We start from the raw sequence: 16,587 nt of genomic DNA, 5'->3' as shown, positions 1-16,587 counted from the left end.
TTTATTTAAATGATAAAATAGGATACATAATACCTATACAGAAGGAGTGTTTTTAAATCTGTGCATGCATATGACATTGCTTAAAATTATTTTTATTTCTAACTACACAACCTAAACAATATTGAAGACAACAAACAATATTTAAAATATCCTGTTTCTCCTTAGGTCTTGGACAGGAACCCAGGGTTTTAAAAGGGGCAGAAGTCCAGGTGTCTACAGTGGCATCTGGGATTCATTGTACATGTCCTGTCCTGGCTCCTCCTCAAATGTCACCTTGGCATCTTCAGCATCCAGCTGAAAGACAACACTTATTTACTTAATGTCTCTGCATGCAAGAACAACCACTTGAACAAACAAGGGTGTGCCAAGTGTTCATAAAGTATATCTGCCAAAGCGGTGTGATCAACAAAGCCTTTTATTATATGTAACCCTATCAGTATATGTCTGATGAGGAGTGAGGGAAGAAGTGAGTGGCGCACTTCACCGATACTTACACATTTCATCTCCATTTCAGTGAAGAGACAGCCTGTCATGAACATGCGCAAAGGAATGGTAAGGATAAGGACAAAGGGCAGGGCTAGCGAGATGGGGCTGGACTTCACCATCCAGAGCAGTGCCAAGCAGCCTGTCTGAATCAGAGTAAACGTGTGCATCCTACTGGTCTTCACCTGTGAGAACGACAGTGGGACACAGTGTATCACGTGTGTAACTACAATTCATTACATAAGTGTCTGGATGTTCGATCAAAGTGTAAGAGCTGTGCCCTTTGTAAACAGCGGCATATACAAAGGGAAAAAGTAATAGAAATAGGTTTAAGTGTCTTCAGTTTGGTTTCTGTTTGGCGCTTTATAACTCCAGGGGAAAGATACGGTACATAAAGTGATCTACTATGTTTTTAATTTTTTGTGGTACTGCAATTTTTTAGAATTCCTAACACAGTAATCATAGCTTTCTGGAAACTTTATCCTTAGGAAGACTAGCAAATTGTGCTTCTGCAATATTCAAGTGGTTATACACAAACTGCAGCTGGATTAAACTGTTTTTGCCAAACTTTAAACACAAGTTTCTTTACAAAGAACAACTCATCTTGTGTTTTTCATGTAAAAAGCACTGTTATTTGGTATGCAGGACTGTAGGATGAATTATTATTTTTTTTTGTTTCTAAGGGGGGCAAAAAAAATCTGTAATTTTTGCAAAATTGAAAACAAACCGTGGTTTTTGACACATTGCATTTTCTCAAGAATGAGAAACTCATTAGCATGGCCCTTGTAAACAATGTTATTTGAATGAGAGAAATTGTTGAATAATTGAGAACATCATCACTTTCAAGAAGCTTACAGCAATTCAACAGTCACATGTTCATGAAGTAAATACAAACTAAAGTAGGAAACAGTAAATTGCAACCAATGGTTTTCAGATGTTTTCTTTGCACCCAATTCCCCATTCTCCATTATAATAGTATATGTTTTTCATTTTGTCTTCAGGGTTTTGACAAAATGGTGCATAATTTCAGGAAGCATTTTTTAAGCAGTTGTGAAAAACTAAATTATCTGATATACCCTTGGAAAATAAGTAATTTTTTTTTACCCTGGTAGCATATGGCTCCTGAGGATGGTACTTTTTAGGTATGAATAGCAGAAGTATGCGGTCCCACAGCTGGATTCCACTGAGTGAGGTGATGCCCATGTAAAGAAAAATTCCAAATAAAGCTGTAATGGGTATCATCTTCAGAATGGGCTCCATCAGAATAGACAGACCTGAAAAGAGCAAAAACAGCTGGATTGTAAAGGAACCTTAACAGTAACATCAAGAGCAATGGAAAAAAATTAAGGTGACAAGGAGACACACTCTTCTCATATACTCATCCCTCATTATTTGGATTTCCAGCATTCAGTTTTTTATGTATCAGGTTCGAGAATAATAATACCACTTATCCATATTGTCATTTATGTGGTGTGTATCATCTGGACCAGGCCTGGGGCATTTGGCCCAGTGTAATAAACTGAGAGTGCATTTAAAATGGTGTGAAGCAGCTGTGTGACAGAGACTGAGACACACTGCATTGTGGGAACAGCGTACCGATGCTGTCAGGTTTCATCTTACATTTACATTTACATTTATTAATTTAGCAGATGCTTTTGTCCAAAGTGATGTACAGCAAAAGTACAATTTATGCATTACATTAAGAGAAGGAAACATAGCTGCAGACATGAAAGTCTCAAGCAAGAATCTTAAACAAGCCAGCCCATGCACACTATTACACACAAGTTTATTTTCTAAAATCATTATTTGTAGGTATTTTTTTTTATTTTATATACACTAGATCTTTAATGGGACTCAATGAAATTTTCATAAATAACTTGCCGTTACCTATAGACCCAGAATGTGACGCCAGCAATAGCAGTGAAAAGAAAAAAACTGCAACTATAAAGTAATAAATCCTTCATTTATGTAATTATTTAAAATTACATATTTTAAAATATAGTGAAATTGAAAGAAAATTTGTTCTTAACTTTATCCAAGCATACTGTACAATGAAAAAAAACTTGTAGAATGTTGAGGTGAGGAAGCTTTTCAGATACAGACTCATGTTCACTACGACGACCGCATACACAATTCAAAAAATGCTTCGTGGAGGCAACAGAATGAAAGATACAATTTTTTCAAAATTGTTTCCTGGGAACAGATCATAAAAATTGAAACAATAAAATTTTTTATGCGTTGCACTACTATTTTCTTGTGATGAAAATACCACCAGGCATCATTTCAAGTGGTTTTGGGGTGAACTTGCAAAAAGGCCTGGAATGAACTGGAATTTCGGCAATAAAAAGTAACGGAGTAAGTAATTTCATTATCCAGTTTTTCAATATCCTGTCGGTTTTCTGGGAGGAATTAGGACCAGTTCATGAGGGATTAGTTGGTGAATGTATTGAACAACTTCAGCAATGAGTCATCAACACACCTGCAAGAAGCAAAGATGTTCATGAAAATACCAGCTATTGCAAGGTAAAAGAACTCACCAACCAACAAAGCGACGACTGCGCCGCTCACTCTCTGTTCCAACACTTTCTCAATTTCCGGCTTGGGTCCCTTACTCATGACGGTCAGGGCGTTAGCGTGGGTCACGGAACGCACGGTGGCAGCGCTCAGCCAGGGCAGTCCGAACATGGCAGCGAGTCCCCCCATACTAACTAAGATCAGCAGGTCCAGGTGGAACCCGGAACCCTTTACCATCTTCCGTTCGGGTTTGCTCACAATCAGCCTGCGAGGAACATGTCATGGGTCCAGAAGAAACAAGCACGTGTGCTAAGTCTTGCACCAGTTTATTCATACAGTACTCAAGATTCTCAAATATAATTCTCAAAAGTTTTTGCTGAGCTTCTAAGCTGGGTGGACTAATAGGAAAATTTATTAAATTGTGGGAACAAGATTTACCTTGACATCACGCATGTGGTTTTTAAGCACTTGATTTATGCAGTCAAAGAAGATTATGTTGTTCATGTTCTCTGTAAGCAATTAAATCATTTGTGGGTGGTATGGTTTTTCAGTGGGTGGCATTAGTGCCCCACCTCTCCTGGGCTGTAGGATCTGATGTGGGTTCAAATCCAGTTCAATCTGTGTGGATTTTTCATGTTCTCCCTGTGTTTACATGGCTTTCCTCTGGCTTTGTAAGTCAGCTTACTGTGTGTATGTGTGAGTGTGTGTGACTGCCTTGCACTGGATTGGCTCCCTACCACCACAGTCCTGAAATGCACAAGCCATTACTGAAAATGGATAGATGGATCTATGGATGGGTGGATAGATGATTTGTTTATGCATAAACAGATTGTGGCACTCACGTGGTGATCTGAGACTCCAGGAATATGAGGATGAAGACCAGTAAGGCTGGGATCACACAGGCAAACATCATCCAGACAGGAAAAGCCTTCTTTATCCCCATTGGGTTGATGAACCAGCCCCTGGCATCAGGGTTGGATACTGTAAGACCTTTGGGCACAACAAGTTTCTGTCATGGAGAAACAGGACACATGTTAAGACTTTTTTTTTCTGTACTTTCATAGCCTGACGTTGATTGTCTGTAGGTTTGTCCGTCCAGCTTATTCAGATGGTCTAAAATGTTATATCATATATATCTCATAAGCGATAAGATGGGATACCACGGAGGTTTGTTGGGTGTAATGATTACCCTGCGCGGTCGTATAATAAACGAGGTATACGAAGCCAGGTGACTAAATGCGCTCTTTGGTGCAAACACCATTTCCTCATAGTGTTCTGATATTCCAAGAAGACAAGACCCCTAAATGCATAACAGCAAGTTGTAGAAATATGTGTATATTGTATTTCCATTACAGTGTATCTAGTAAATGTTGTTCACATATTCACTTTTGTTTATTTTGTGTCCTTATGATTTGGATATTTGTGATTTCTGTGACAATGCAAAAAGAGGCCATCTTCTTAACCCTGCAGTTTGTCAGAAGGCTACTTGAGTTACCATTTTATAAAATATTAAATGGTTATTTTCCAGTATTTTTTTAGCATAAATCATTTTTTTCAGCACATATCGGTACTCATTTTAACTTACATCTTTAAATGTATGTGCAATAAATTCTATACGGCAATTGTGGCTTTACAAGACAACTTTATTAAAGCGACTTGTATTCACCTGAGTGTAAGTATCTTGAATATTAATGTCGACCACAACCATAATAAAAATGGCAATGGGGACCCCAAAGTCTCCAATCAGGCGACGAATCTGAAGCAAGAAAACACAAAGCACTTTGATCGTAATGGCCATAAACACCAACACTGGACACACTCAGGAGGGATACAGTACATACACAGAATATTCTTGAATGAGTGTTGTATTAACATGTGCAAGTAGAGGTATATTTGCTGGTTTTCTCACTTTGTTTTTCTCTTTCTCAAACTTCTGTGTTCTTTATCTATTTGTCAAAATATCCAAACTCCGCTCATATTCCCATACACGCCCCCTCCTCGTCTCTCTCCATTCGCTTCCTATAACTGCCCGCATCGAGTTCAACACTCTGGTTATAGCCTACTAGACCATCAGCGGATCTTCTCCTCGATATCTACAGGAGCAAATCACTTGCTACACCCCAACCAGACTGCAACTCTCCTCCAGCTCTGCCCACTTGGTGGTCCCACACAAGAGGTTGAAAATCAGAAGCCCCAAGGGTCTTGGTTCTGGCTCCAATGTGGTGGAATGACCTCCCACTCTAACTCAGAACTGTATGCTGGATTATACAGTGGTATAAGATATGAGATAAATTGACTGTACTCAGTAATCATGTGTCTGCATCCAAATCTCTCCTTTGTTGACATAATACATATTTTGTATTATTCTTGGAGATGTCCGTTGCTTTGGATAAAAGCATCTGCTAAATGAATAAACGTAAATGTATTCTTTGTGCTCCTTGACCTGCCAACCAGTTCAACAGTGACATGTTTACCTTTCCTGGCAGGAAATGTCCGTTCTTGAACTGCCTCAGGAAATATGCAATGAAGAAACACCCAAACATGAGGCACATGGAAAGCAAAGCGGTGTTGGGGTATGCCCTCTCCTGGAGTTCTGTCAGGGTGGTGACATTGCCGCTGGAGTTGTCATACATGTGCTCATGCTTGATGACAGCATGAAAGGGATCTTCTGCACTGACATTAAGATGTTCATAGTTTAAAACCAGTGGGTGTTTCTTAAAAACCTGGAGTCAAGAAGGAATTAAGCACAATATTTTAATATCACAAGATTTTAACTAAGGCATAAAGCACTTGAGATCAGATTGCAGGAAGAGGAAAATTATTTTGAACCAGACAAACAGGAGGAGATAGAGCATAACAAGTAGAAGTACAAAGGCTGAACAATGAAACAAGGCAATAACTGAAAAACAGTGAATTGGGCTGCAAAAAAGGTCAGATTAGGGCAAATGTTGAGCTATTAATGGAATGAAGCTGCTTGAGGAGCTGTTGTTCCAGAACAATTGTTAACTATAACAAACATATAATAGCTCTTAGAAATAGCTATTTATAAAAGTGAGAATAATAAAGGAGTGAAGAGGCCCTTATATAAACAAAAGGAAAAAATGATGACACATAGGTTAGAGAAAAATATGATTATGGAATAGGGAGAAGAACATGTTGAGACAGGAAGGATGTGGTAGACAGATGGGAGAACGGATGTGTTCGAGTGAAGGGGATGTACCTTGATGAGCTTGGCAAAGGTCTCATAGATGAAGATGAGGGATATGAGGATGGAGAAGATCTCTTGTGTGAAGCGTGAGATGAACCTCACAAGAAAGCTTCCCTCGAAAGCCACCATCACTACCACAATGAATACGAGCCACACGCCAACCCATACACGGCCCACGATGTATTCGATCCCTTGAGACTTGCAGAACTGAAGGGAGCGATTTTTTTCAGAATCAGTGTAACGTTTGTGATTTTCTCTTACCATTTATGATAAAAGTTCTTTACAGCTTTCACAAAATAGGATTATTAATAAAGCACAGGTGTTTAAAGTCCAATTAGGAGAAAGCTGTAGACTTTCTGAACCTTGTCCTCGGGAGATACTTACCCCAAAGAAGGCTTCCTCAAACACTAACAAGGGGCCAGAGAATCCAATGACCAGAATGGGCTGGGCAGCAGTGAGACAGAAGATGACCCCCAGGACAGCGGTGGAGAGCAACAGCTCGGACACCCCCATCATATTATCCGTCTTGTCAGCTAGGTTAGATGAAAGACAACTGAGTATCCAAGGCTCACCACTGGTTTTGGTAGCTTAAGTTAGCCATCATTCCATGTCATGCATGCCACCATATAGACAACTATCCATGCTAAGAAAATGAGTGAGCCATCCTTCTCAAAACATTAACTATGCAGTTCACCACTCACCAAGCAGGCCTCCAAAGGTGATGGCAGGAGAAAGAGCAGCAAAGTATATGAAGATAATGGCAGCTAGCACCTGAGCATTGAGGGCATCCGTGATGTCGCTGACATAGTGCTGATAGCGCCTCTTGAAGTCCTTAATCATTCCACCAAATGGCCGTCCCGTACGTGCGAGCGGGTCCTCTGGTGGCGAACCGTCCACTTTTGAAGCTAAGTAGGTCACACGCAACTCAGAAGGTGCAAGTACGAACTAGAAAGTGGATTCTTGCATGCAAAGCAATGTGTATTTCTGAAAGCTCTGAATCCTCACCTCTACGGGATTTGAAGTCAAAAGAGAGCCTGGGGTTGGAAGGCCGGAGGCGTTCCTGAAGGATCTTCTTCTGGAAGCTGATGATAGAACTAAGCATGGATTCGCTTTGGATCTCAGTTGGTGGGATCACAATACTGCAGTCCATGAACTCTGCCACGGCGTCCATTAACTCTTGGCTGTTTTGAGCGTGAAATGCTGCCAAGTTAAATACCTGAGACAAAGAGAGACAGCTTGGATTTAGAAAAGTGCAGTGCCAGTCTAAATGTTTTTTGTTGTCAGTAACTGAAATCCCCTCTCTAGAAACACTATACAGTTGAACCAAGAGATAATTTTTCTTCTGCTACAAAAAAAAATGACCACTTAATGTATATAACTTATAAGAATGCTCTGGGCATCATTTTTAACAGCAGACATGTGGGACAATGACTCTTGATCACATTTTTGAAATATTACAGATTTTTGTCATTTTCTTATAAACGTAAATCTAAACATGTTGCTACTACATTTATACATTTAACTGATCCTTTTCTTCAAAGTAATACAATGTTAGGCTATGTACGATGATTTACCCATTTATACAGCTGGGTCATTTTACTGGAACAATTTAGGGTAAGTACCTTGCTCAAGGGTACTACAGCAGTACGGGGATTTGAATCAGCAACCTTCAGAGCCAAAGGCAGCAGCTTTAATCACTATGTTGCCTGCTGCACCCTAATCAGTAACAATGTGCTACTACCATGTTACCTGCTGCACCCTAATCAATAAATATATGCTACCGCTATGCTACCTGCCACCTTCTAATAAATAAACAAATGATAATAAAAAAGTAGAGTGCTGTCTAGTGACTGTTGATTGTTCTCATTCTCTCTTTCTCCTCATATCTTGATCCTTTCACTTAATGAAGCCTCATTACTTTTTTACTATATATGCTTTGCCTTCCAGGAGGGGGGTGCGGTGGCGCAGTGGGTTGAACCACAGTCCTGCTCTCCGGGGGGTCTGGGGTTCGAGTCCCGCTTGGGGTGCCTTGCGACGGACTGGCGTCCCGTCCTGGGTGTGTTCCCTCCCCCTCTGGCCTTACGCCCTGTGTTCCCGGGTTAGGCTCCGGTTCCCCCGTGACCCCATATGGGATGAGCGGTTCTGAAAATGTGTGTGTGTGTGTGTGTGTGTGCTTTGCCTTCCATCTCTTCAGTTTCACTCAAAATTTTTTGCCCAACTCATCCCTCACCCTGTCAGCCATTAACGCAGCCATAGCCCGTCCCGTCTCGTGATAGTCCATGCCGCTGCTGTTGGGTCCCACCAGCACAAACACAAACCGGACCGGCACTGGCGCCTCGAGTGCTGATTCCAGCACTGTCGCCTCTTTCAGCCTCATGAAGGCCGCAGTCGGCTTCTCTAGGAAGTCCAGGGCCCCTGTCGGATGCAGACAACAATATTTTATGAAACATCTTCCTCAGCTGTGATGCCATCCGCTCTCTATGGCTCGATCACCAGACATCACCTCATCATCACTCACTATGGCTTGATGAAAGGAGTCGCCCGTGGATTGGGGAAAATTCTCTTTTAGGTGAAAGGAGAATTATTATGCCAGCTTTTTAAAATAATACAAAATCATTCAAATGAATCCTCAAAGTAATCATGCTAATGTTAGGGCACAGTGCCTCAGCTGTGCAATAGAATGCAAGTTCAATCCCTGATCAGTCAGTGCAGAGTCTACGTGTTCTCCCTGGGGTTTTTTTTCCAAGTGCTCTGGTTTCCTACTACGGTCCAAAGGCATGTGTTTAATTTTGACTGGTATTTCAAAAATTTCCCACAACGTGTCAATGCATGAATGAATGTGTGTGTGTCTACCGTGCAATGGACTGGCATGTCATCCTGGGTGTACCCTGCCTAGCCTAGTGCGCTATGCTTCCAGGATAGGCTCTGGACCACTACGACCCTCTATTAGGACAAGTGGTTATCAGCAGCGAATGAATAAGTCATATATCATACATATTTTTAAGAAATTTTGGTATTTGAAAGCTTCCATGGCTGGCTGATGGGAGATGCAGTGGTGTAGTGGGTTGGACTGGGTCCTGCTCTCTGCTGGGTCTGGGGTTCAAGTCCTGCTTGGGGTGCCTTGTGATGGACTGGTGTCCTGTCCTGGGTGTGTCCCCTTTGCCTCTAACCTTACGCCCCGTGTTGCCGGGTTAGGCTCCGGCTCCCCGCGACCCTGTATGGGATGAGCGGTTCAGACAATGTGTGTCTGTGTGTGCATGTCTGGCTGGCATTTATAGTCCCTGTGATACTAAATAACACATTTTCACACCTACCTACAAGGACCATGGAAGCTTCTACAGTGTTAGAAGCATCTCTCTGGAATAGAAGAAAAGGTTGTTTAGGAGGTGGGTTACACATTATCATTACTCACATTGCCATAATCCATTAATTACCAATGTGTACCCTGAACAAAAAAATACATATGGAATTTTTTGCTGCAATAACAGTGAAACTAATCTGATGATTAGATTACAACTGTCTTATATCAGTATAATTTTTCTGTATCCTTGAGGTAATCTTGCTTGACGGTCATGAAACCCGTCCCCATAAAGGCTGGTGACTGATTGTAGAAGATGCACACATCTGCCTACCCTCTCTGTGACTGAGAACGTCTTCATCTCCAAATTAGGTGCCAGGCTCTGGGTCTCCTTTGGCTCGGACTGCCTGCAAAGTGTTAATATTTAAATGTCAGAGGTCCAGCTGTAACACTAATCCTTAAATGTGACAATTTTTTAAAATTAATAATATTTATTAACCATAGAAATTATTATTATTATTATTATTATTATTATTATTATTATTATTATTATTTAATAATAGCAATAATAATAATAATAATAATAATAATAATAATAATAATAATAGTTCAATTTACTTTTATTGAACGCTCTTCTCACGCAGTGACATATAACACTTTAAGACAGGCATAAGGCAAAAAGTGTTATTATTATTAATTAATAATTGATTATTAACTTAATATTAATAATTTGATTTAGAGCATTAATATCTTCATTGACATATTAATCCACAGTTTTGCTTTATATTCACTTGCACGGCAACACAGTGTACTGATGCCTCACGGCTTCTACACTGTTCTTTTGGACGTGGATTCGAGTCCCCTCCTGCCTGGAGTTTGCATGTTTTCCAGTGTTCTCGTGCTCTGGTTTCCCCCCACAGTACAAAGACGGGTTTTTCAGCTAAATTTGCGACTCGAAATTAGCGGCAGTGTGTAGCTCCATGAGTAAATGGGGTGTGTGTGATTTTCCTGTCCAGGGTGCCTATTGACTCATGCCCTTTGCATCCAACAAAAGCTGCAGACCACCAAGACCCTGCGTAGGACAAGCAGCTATACAGTTGCAAAAAAAGTTAGCGAACCCTTTAGAATTACCTGGAATTCTGCAATAATTCCGCATTAACTATGCGGTCTGATCTTCAACCAAGACACAATAATAGACAATCTGCTTAAACTAATGAGAACAAACACACGGTGTTACCTGCGAGTTTGCAGCAGGGCCTTCAGCAGACCCTCACGGTCGCTTGGGCGGATCTCCTTCTTACTCACGAGCTCATCTGCCAGGATCTCGGCAATGTTCCCCAGGGTGCGGTCCTCCCGGTCCAGCAGCACTACTCCTATCCCAGGGGAAGCGCGTCACAGTGCAGAGGGGTGGAGGTGATGTCGGTGGGTGGGAGTGCATGGTAAAGAAGAGTTGTGAGACAGAGACTAATGGAGTAAAGCGTGGAAGGGTAGAAGACAGCGAAAGGACAGGAGAAAGGCCAAAGGGGGACAGCTGTATGGACAGGGAAAGAACTTCAGAAGAAATTCAAAGCCACACAAGCGGGCAAAAAATGAGCCTCTGCTATTCTTCAGTGACTGAGAGCAGGTGAGTCTCCAGGAAAGAGCAGAACTGGAACCCCAACACAAGTGGCAGAACCAGTTCTTTTCAGTATGTCCTTCATATCCTCAGCTTTAATGTTCCCGCTTGGCAATGTACGCACCTTACTTTCCAATCTCATGACACTTTCGTCCAATTCAAAGTACTGTGACCACTGCGTGGAGCTGAAATGTTTCCGTGAATTTGGGATTAAAAAAACGCGTAGCGTTTGGTATGTGTTTTACTGCCTTTTTGGAGCTTGAAGAGTTGGAATGATGTTTTAAATATATACTCATGTAGTGTGAGTGTAAATAAAATTAAAGGTATTTATATTAACTATATGTATGTATATACACATACTGCTATGAAAACAAATGCGTGAAGGGAATGTGATGCATAGGTACTTCTGATGTGTTTACTGTATACATGAGATCTATAAATGAGTTCTCAGCTTTCATTAGTTTTTGATTCTCAACTTCTCATGCAGGAATGGTGTTACATTTTTTTTTTTTTAAATATATTCAGCAGTAATATTTGATGTGTTTAGGTTAGAGAAAATATCATGTCATGCAATGCCCAGCAGAAACAGGTCAGGTTCACACCAGTACGCTATCGATCACAGACCAGCTTGTATGTTTATGTACTTGTTTTGTGTTTTCCATCCTGACTATTGAACTAGATCATTTATTCCTAATTCTCAAACTTTGCAGACCACACACACATTGACTGAAACTGCTTGTCTCGAGCGGGGTCACGGCAACCCCGGTGCCTAACCTGGCAACACAAGGTGCAAGGCTGGAGGGGGAGGGGACACGCCCAGGACAGGATGCCAGTCCATCGCAAAGCACCCCAAGCAGGACTCAAACCCCAGACCTGCCAGAGAGCAGGACCCAGCCAAACCCGCTGTGCCACTGCACCCCCCTTTGCAGACCACACACACACACACACACACACACATCATCTGAAGCCACCCATCCCATACGGGGTCAGGGGGAGCTGGAGCCTAACCCAGCAACACAGGGCATAGGGCTGGAGGGGGAGGGGGACACACCCAGGACGGGACGCCAGTCCGCCGCAAGGCACCCCAAGCGGGATTCGAACTCCAGACCCACCAGAGAGAAGGACCCGGTCCAACCCACTGCGCCACCGCACCCCCCCCTTTGCAGACCAATGTTGTTCTAATAATAATAATAATAATAATAATAATAATAATAATAATAATAATAATAATAATAATAATAATAATACAGATATTTCATTGGTTAAGTTTCTTGTGGACTTTTTAAACCACACACACGTTTTTCCTCCCCATTTTGACATATTCTAGGCTACGGTTTATGGCGAAGCTACTTGACTGTTTTGAATTCACACTAATCACATGGAAAAGACTGATAAATGTTAACTATGGGATCATTTGCGAATTTGTAAAGGATAATAAAGCTAATAAAATCAGATAAGAAGTCAAGTGTCACTCTTCATTTTATTTTTATAAGGGATCGGTGATCTGAAGATATAATCAAAGTGCAAGAACGGAAACCCTGAAAAACATGCTGTTTGAGATGCTGGCTCGGTCATTTTCAGCTGAAGTCTTAATGCTTGTACGACACAAGGTTCATGTTAGTCTCTCCCTGTACCCACCCCCATCCACCATTGTAAGAACATGGGACGCTGTCTTAATAACTTCGTACACTCTCTTGGAGATTTCCCAGTTTTAACAGTGCAATCCTATAAAATGCACCAGAGAATGGGTCAAAAGAACCAATAATAATGCATTAGGGGAACAGCCTCGAGTCTTCTTTACTCAAGCACTTGAGCTCCTGATATGAACAAACTGTCCTTTCAGAGTTTAGATTAGATTAGATTTAACACCTTTATCTCGCTGAAAATATTTACATGTCATCAGTGTACATATTTGAAGAATACCTCCCAATGTGAAAATGAAATTTCATATCCTTATTTTGACATTAATTCAGCAAAAAAAGGAATTAATTAATTACCCAGAAGCCTCAAGGACTAGTCAATAGCCTTCCAATAGTCTTTTACACTACTGTATTCAGTAGCTTTTTCTGGATTCTGATATAGCGTTTTGTGATTTACTGTCTCTCACTAGCCTTGGACAAAATTAAACTGCCATTAAGGATGCCCTGTTGGAACTCTTTTTACCCTACAATTGAGCTTAACCTGTCTGGAAGTCTGGCCCAGAATTAAACATTCATAAGGAACTAATGAGCTGGTATTTGAAATTAATTTGCAATGAGTTACTGGTAAAACTACACAATCCATTCTCAGGGTCTCACCTGTGCTCATGATCCTGTGCAGATGGATCAGGCTCTTGAAGGTCAGGTAGGAGATGTGCGAGGGACCCCATCCTCCCACTTCAGGGTCATAGTTCTCCTCATACCCCACCCATCGCCCTGTCTCCTGCCAGTAGGCCTGCTGGTTCTGGTCCTTCATGAGTTCCTTCAGCTCCACGTATGCCTACGGGACAGGAACCACAGACAGGGATGGACACTTGAGCCTCGAAACTGTTGCGGTTCGTTTCGGTAGAGCCACGTGAGCATTAAGGCAGAAGATGCCTGGTTACGGGGTTGAACACGACGAAAGCCCACAATCGCGCACAGATTCAGAGTGTGAACAGTAGAGAGGGGTCTCGTCCAAGGGGACTCCTTTCAGCCAAACTGCAGACAGGAAGCACCATCCAGCTCGTGCCCACAGCTTTCGGGAAACATGTTTGGACTCCAAACAAGCAGTGCGTGCACTGCACGGAGACGAAGGCTGCAAGCTAAGGTTGCAGGTTCTACATGTGTGGAAGCCAAAACCACAGAGCAGAAGTCCTGGTCAGAAGAAGATCGATGCATGTTGTCGGCAAGAATCATAGGAAATCAGTGCAATTCCACTATTTACATGAGCTTGCTAGACTTGTTGGCAGCACTGCTGAAGTGTACATCTGTCTAAGAGCCGACTGACACCTCGGACACAAAAGCCAACTTAGGAGTCCCCTCCAAAGTGGATGTGGGGTCAACGTTCGGAGCAGCAGAACTCCAAACACAATTCTGCAGTCAATTCCATGTGCAAAACCTCATTACTTTACCATCCGTGCAGCATAACTGGAAAACAAACAGTGAAAATGTCTTTGAATAGACCATTGCATTTGGTTGTTTCTGACAACAGAGTGTATTTTCAAAACATACCTCATGTCCTGGGATATAAACAGGTTAAGGTCTGCCTCATGTAAAGTACCAGCATCAACGAATGTTACGCTTTACACAATTTAGTCTGTAGTCTTGTATGTGCTTCCTGAATAAAATGTACCTGCCTGACTCATTGCGGAGACATAGGACAAAAATGAATGGAAAATATGGGAAAATACTTTTCACCTGGAGAAATTCCTACAAATTCTTGATTACAAAGCCCATTGATCAATAAACATTCATTTATTGGTATCGAATAAAGTCTGAAAGTGGATTGCAATCTTTAGAATAATTCTTCAGTGTACATTTTAAAAAGTATTTAGGTTATTGAATTATTACCATGGAAATGCTAAAAATTAAGAAACAAGAAAGACAGAAAAAAAATCTATCACCACGTACACATATTACACAGAACTTTGCACGTCAATATCACAACCTCGATAACACAAACTGTAAGCACATTTTTCACAGCTTTCCAGCCTAAAAGGTAGATATGTTGAATTTTTCTTCCCCGTTCCTTACTGTTAAGCTTAGAAAAGCTTAGAAAAATCAAATATGACTCAAATGTTGACAGACAAAATAGCCTGCTAGACAATAAAGCATAAATGAATAAAGAATTAGAAAATAATTATGTACAAATATTTCTGATCAATACTAAATTATAAGTGAAGTCCTGCTCAGGTAAGATTACATCAAAACTGCTTCGGTGAAATTGTCTATTTAAAAAAATAAAAAGTCTATTTTACATAATCTCCTTCCAGCAGGAGCATTTGGACAGGCTTGTTATCAAACTTTGTCTTTCACAGTATTCTTATAACTGGCCTGCAGATTTTTTTTTTTTCTCCAAAAATATGCACCTAAAATTTAAATTTTTTTCCTAAAAATGTTCCTGATTTTTTTGTTTCGGCTGAGTTTCGCACAAAAATTGTGAAAAAGATAAGCTCTTTAAATTCAGATGAAGGAATGAAAATTGGAAACTTACCTGCAAGTATTAACCAAGAAGCAACTGACCCCTCAAAGCAAAAAAGTGCGGCTTGACTTTATATACACTTGACCTCTTTGCCCTGAGATGGAGACACAAAGACACACCTACAGAAGAACTCAGAACACTCTCTCACACACACAGACACACACACACTAACGCACCACACACAAGCCCTACCATTCAGGGCAGTGTGTTCCTGATTTTACCCACAATATATTGATAGTAAATATCACTACTTGATAACCACAGACCGGTCAGACTGTGTCATTATCCCTGGCTGTCTTATCTTCATGCTGCTGTTTGGAATAAATAAAGGATAGGATTAAAGAACGGCGCTCACCTTCAAGATCCGGGTAAATGGTGACTCTCTGGAAATGCGGGTCTCCCCCACATTGAATCTGGGACAGTTCCAGGTCATTGCTGAACCTACAACACCCCTCGGTCCTTTGAAGACAGTTTCTCACAAGAACCGAACAGGACAGCACAACCTAAGAAACGTACTCTGCAATTCACAAAATTTCCACGTTCACCTTTGCTAACTAATTCTGATACAGAATGAAGGAAAAATACCTCAATTAGGTGGTGACAGCAGTGCAGATGAGACATGTTTCTGTCATTTTTTTTTTAATTTAGGAATGAGTTATTGAATGAATAGAAGACAGATAAAGCTGAGCCCATTAACAAGGCATTTCTAGGAGAGCAGTAGTAAATATAATAAGTTCCCTTTATTCTCTGCAGATCATTAATAACATGGGGTCACGAATGAATTAGGATGCAGCTATATAGTATGGTCCAAAATGAAGAGTGTGTCATCCTATCACGAGTGATCCAGAAAGTGGTAAACATCAGAGCTGAGGATGGAGGTTGAGAAGAATATGAGGTGATATCAGAACCTCTCATCTTGGCTTTGAAAAAGTATGTTTGGCCCACCTTGTTCCTATTAGAAATAGCTCCTGCAAGCTACCACCTGTTATCCTGACTATGGCATAGAGGACATGGCCTTGCAAATTGTAGGTTACTAGTTCGATCACAAAAATGTTGACTTGTTGAAGAATGGATACTTGTTTTCAATGTACAGTTAATGAACACCATATAGCAGGAAATCAGTAGTAGGCATCGCAATGTCTTACAGAGAGAGAGAAGAGTTACAAATTGGGGAAGGAGAGTAGTCAACGTCTACTGCCATTCAGAAATGCCAAGATGGCACACGTGTTGAAAGTTGAATGGCGGTATGTGTTTGAGCTATAAACAGTAGCACAAGGGCTCATGAAAAATTGACCAAAGACTTGACTT

General features: G+C 41.1%; 1 protein-coding gene across 2 annotated transcripts; it reads right to left on the bottom strand.

Moving 5' to 3' along the window:
* Positions 1-204: 204 nt before the first annotated feature.
* Positions 205-15,495, bottom strand: LOC108933018 (band 3 anion exchange protein-like). Of its 2 annotated transcripts, XM_018749801.1 has the most exons (17): positions 15,292-15,495; positions 13,416-13,596; positions 10,741-10,876; positions 9,838-9,910; positions 9,520-9,562; positions 8,436-8,620; positions 7,211-7,421; positions 6,907-7,110; positions 6,590-6,738; positions 6,218-6,412; positions 5,472-5,720; positions 4,664-4,753; positions 3,840-4,006; positions 3,021-3,262; positions 1,588-1,757; positions 495-668; positions 205-294 (listed from the first exon to the last, which is right to left on the bottom strand). In XM_018749801.1, the coding sequence occupies exons 2-17, from the start codon at positions 13,570-13,572 to the stop codon at positions 214-216; spliced, it is 2,526 nt and encodes an 841-aa protein (XP_018605317.1). In that variant the 5' UTR covers positions 13,573-13,596; positions 15,292-15,495; the 3' UTR covers positions 205-213. The 2 variants fall into 2 exon arrangements, with proteins under 2 accessions (XP_018605317.1, XP_018605315.1); XM_018749799.1 differs by lacking the exon at positions 205-294 and having other exon boundaries at positions 301-668.
* Between the last annotated feature and the right edge of the window lie 1,092 nt (positions 15,496-16,587).

The sequence above is a fragment of the Scleropages formosus genome, chromosome 20 (genome assembly GCF_900964775.1).
Source record: "Scleropages formosus chromosome 20, fSclFor1.1, whole genome shotgun sequence".
NCBI classification, from domain to species: Eukaryota; Metazoa; Chordata; class Actinopteri; order Osteoglossiformes; family Osteoglossidae; genus Scleropages; species Scleropages formosus.
The sequence above is the reverse complement of the archived record's forward strand: the minus strand, read 5'-3'. Positions and strand labels throughout refer to the sequence as shown.

Excerpts from the sequence above, each read along its gene's own strand:
- LOC108933018 (XM_018749799.1), bottom strand. The coding sequence starts at position 13,572 with ATGAAGGACCAGAACCAGCAGGCCTACTGGCAGGAGACAGGGCGATGG. Across the intron at positions 9,911-10,740 it reads GCCCTGCTGCAAACTCGCAG|GCAGTCCGAGCCAAAGGAGA; the intron begins GTAACACCGTGT and ends AACACTTTGCAG. Across the intron at positions 6,739-6,906 it reads CACCTTTGGAGGCCTGCTTG|CTGACAAGACGGATAATATG; the intron begins GTGAGTGGTGAA and ends CATCTAACCTAG.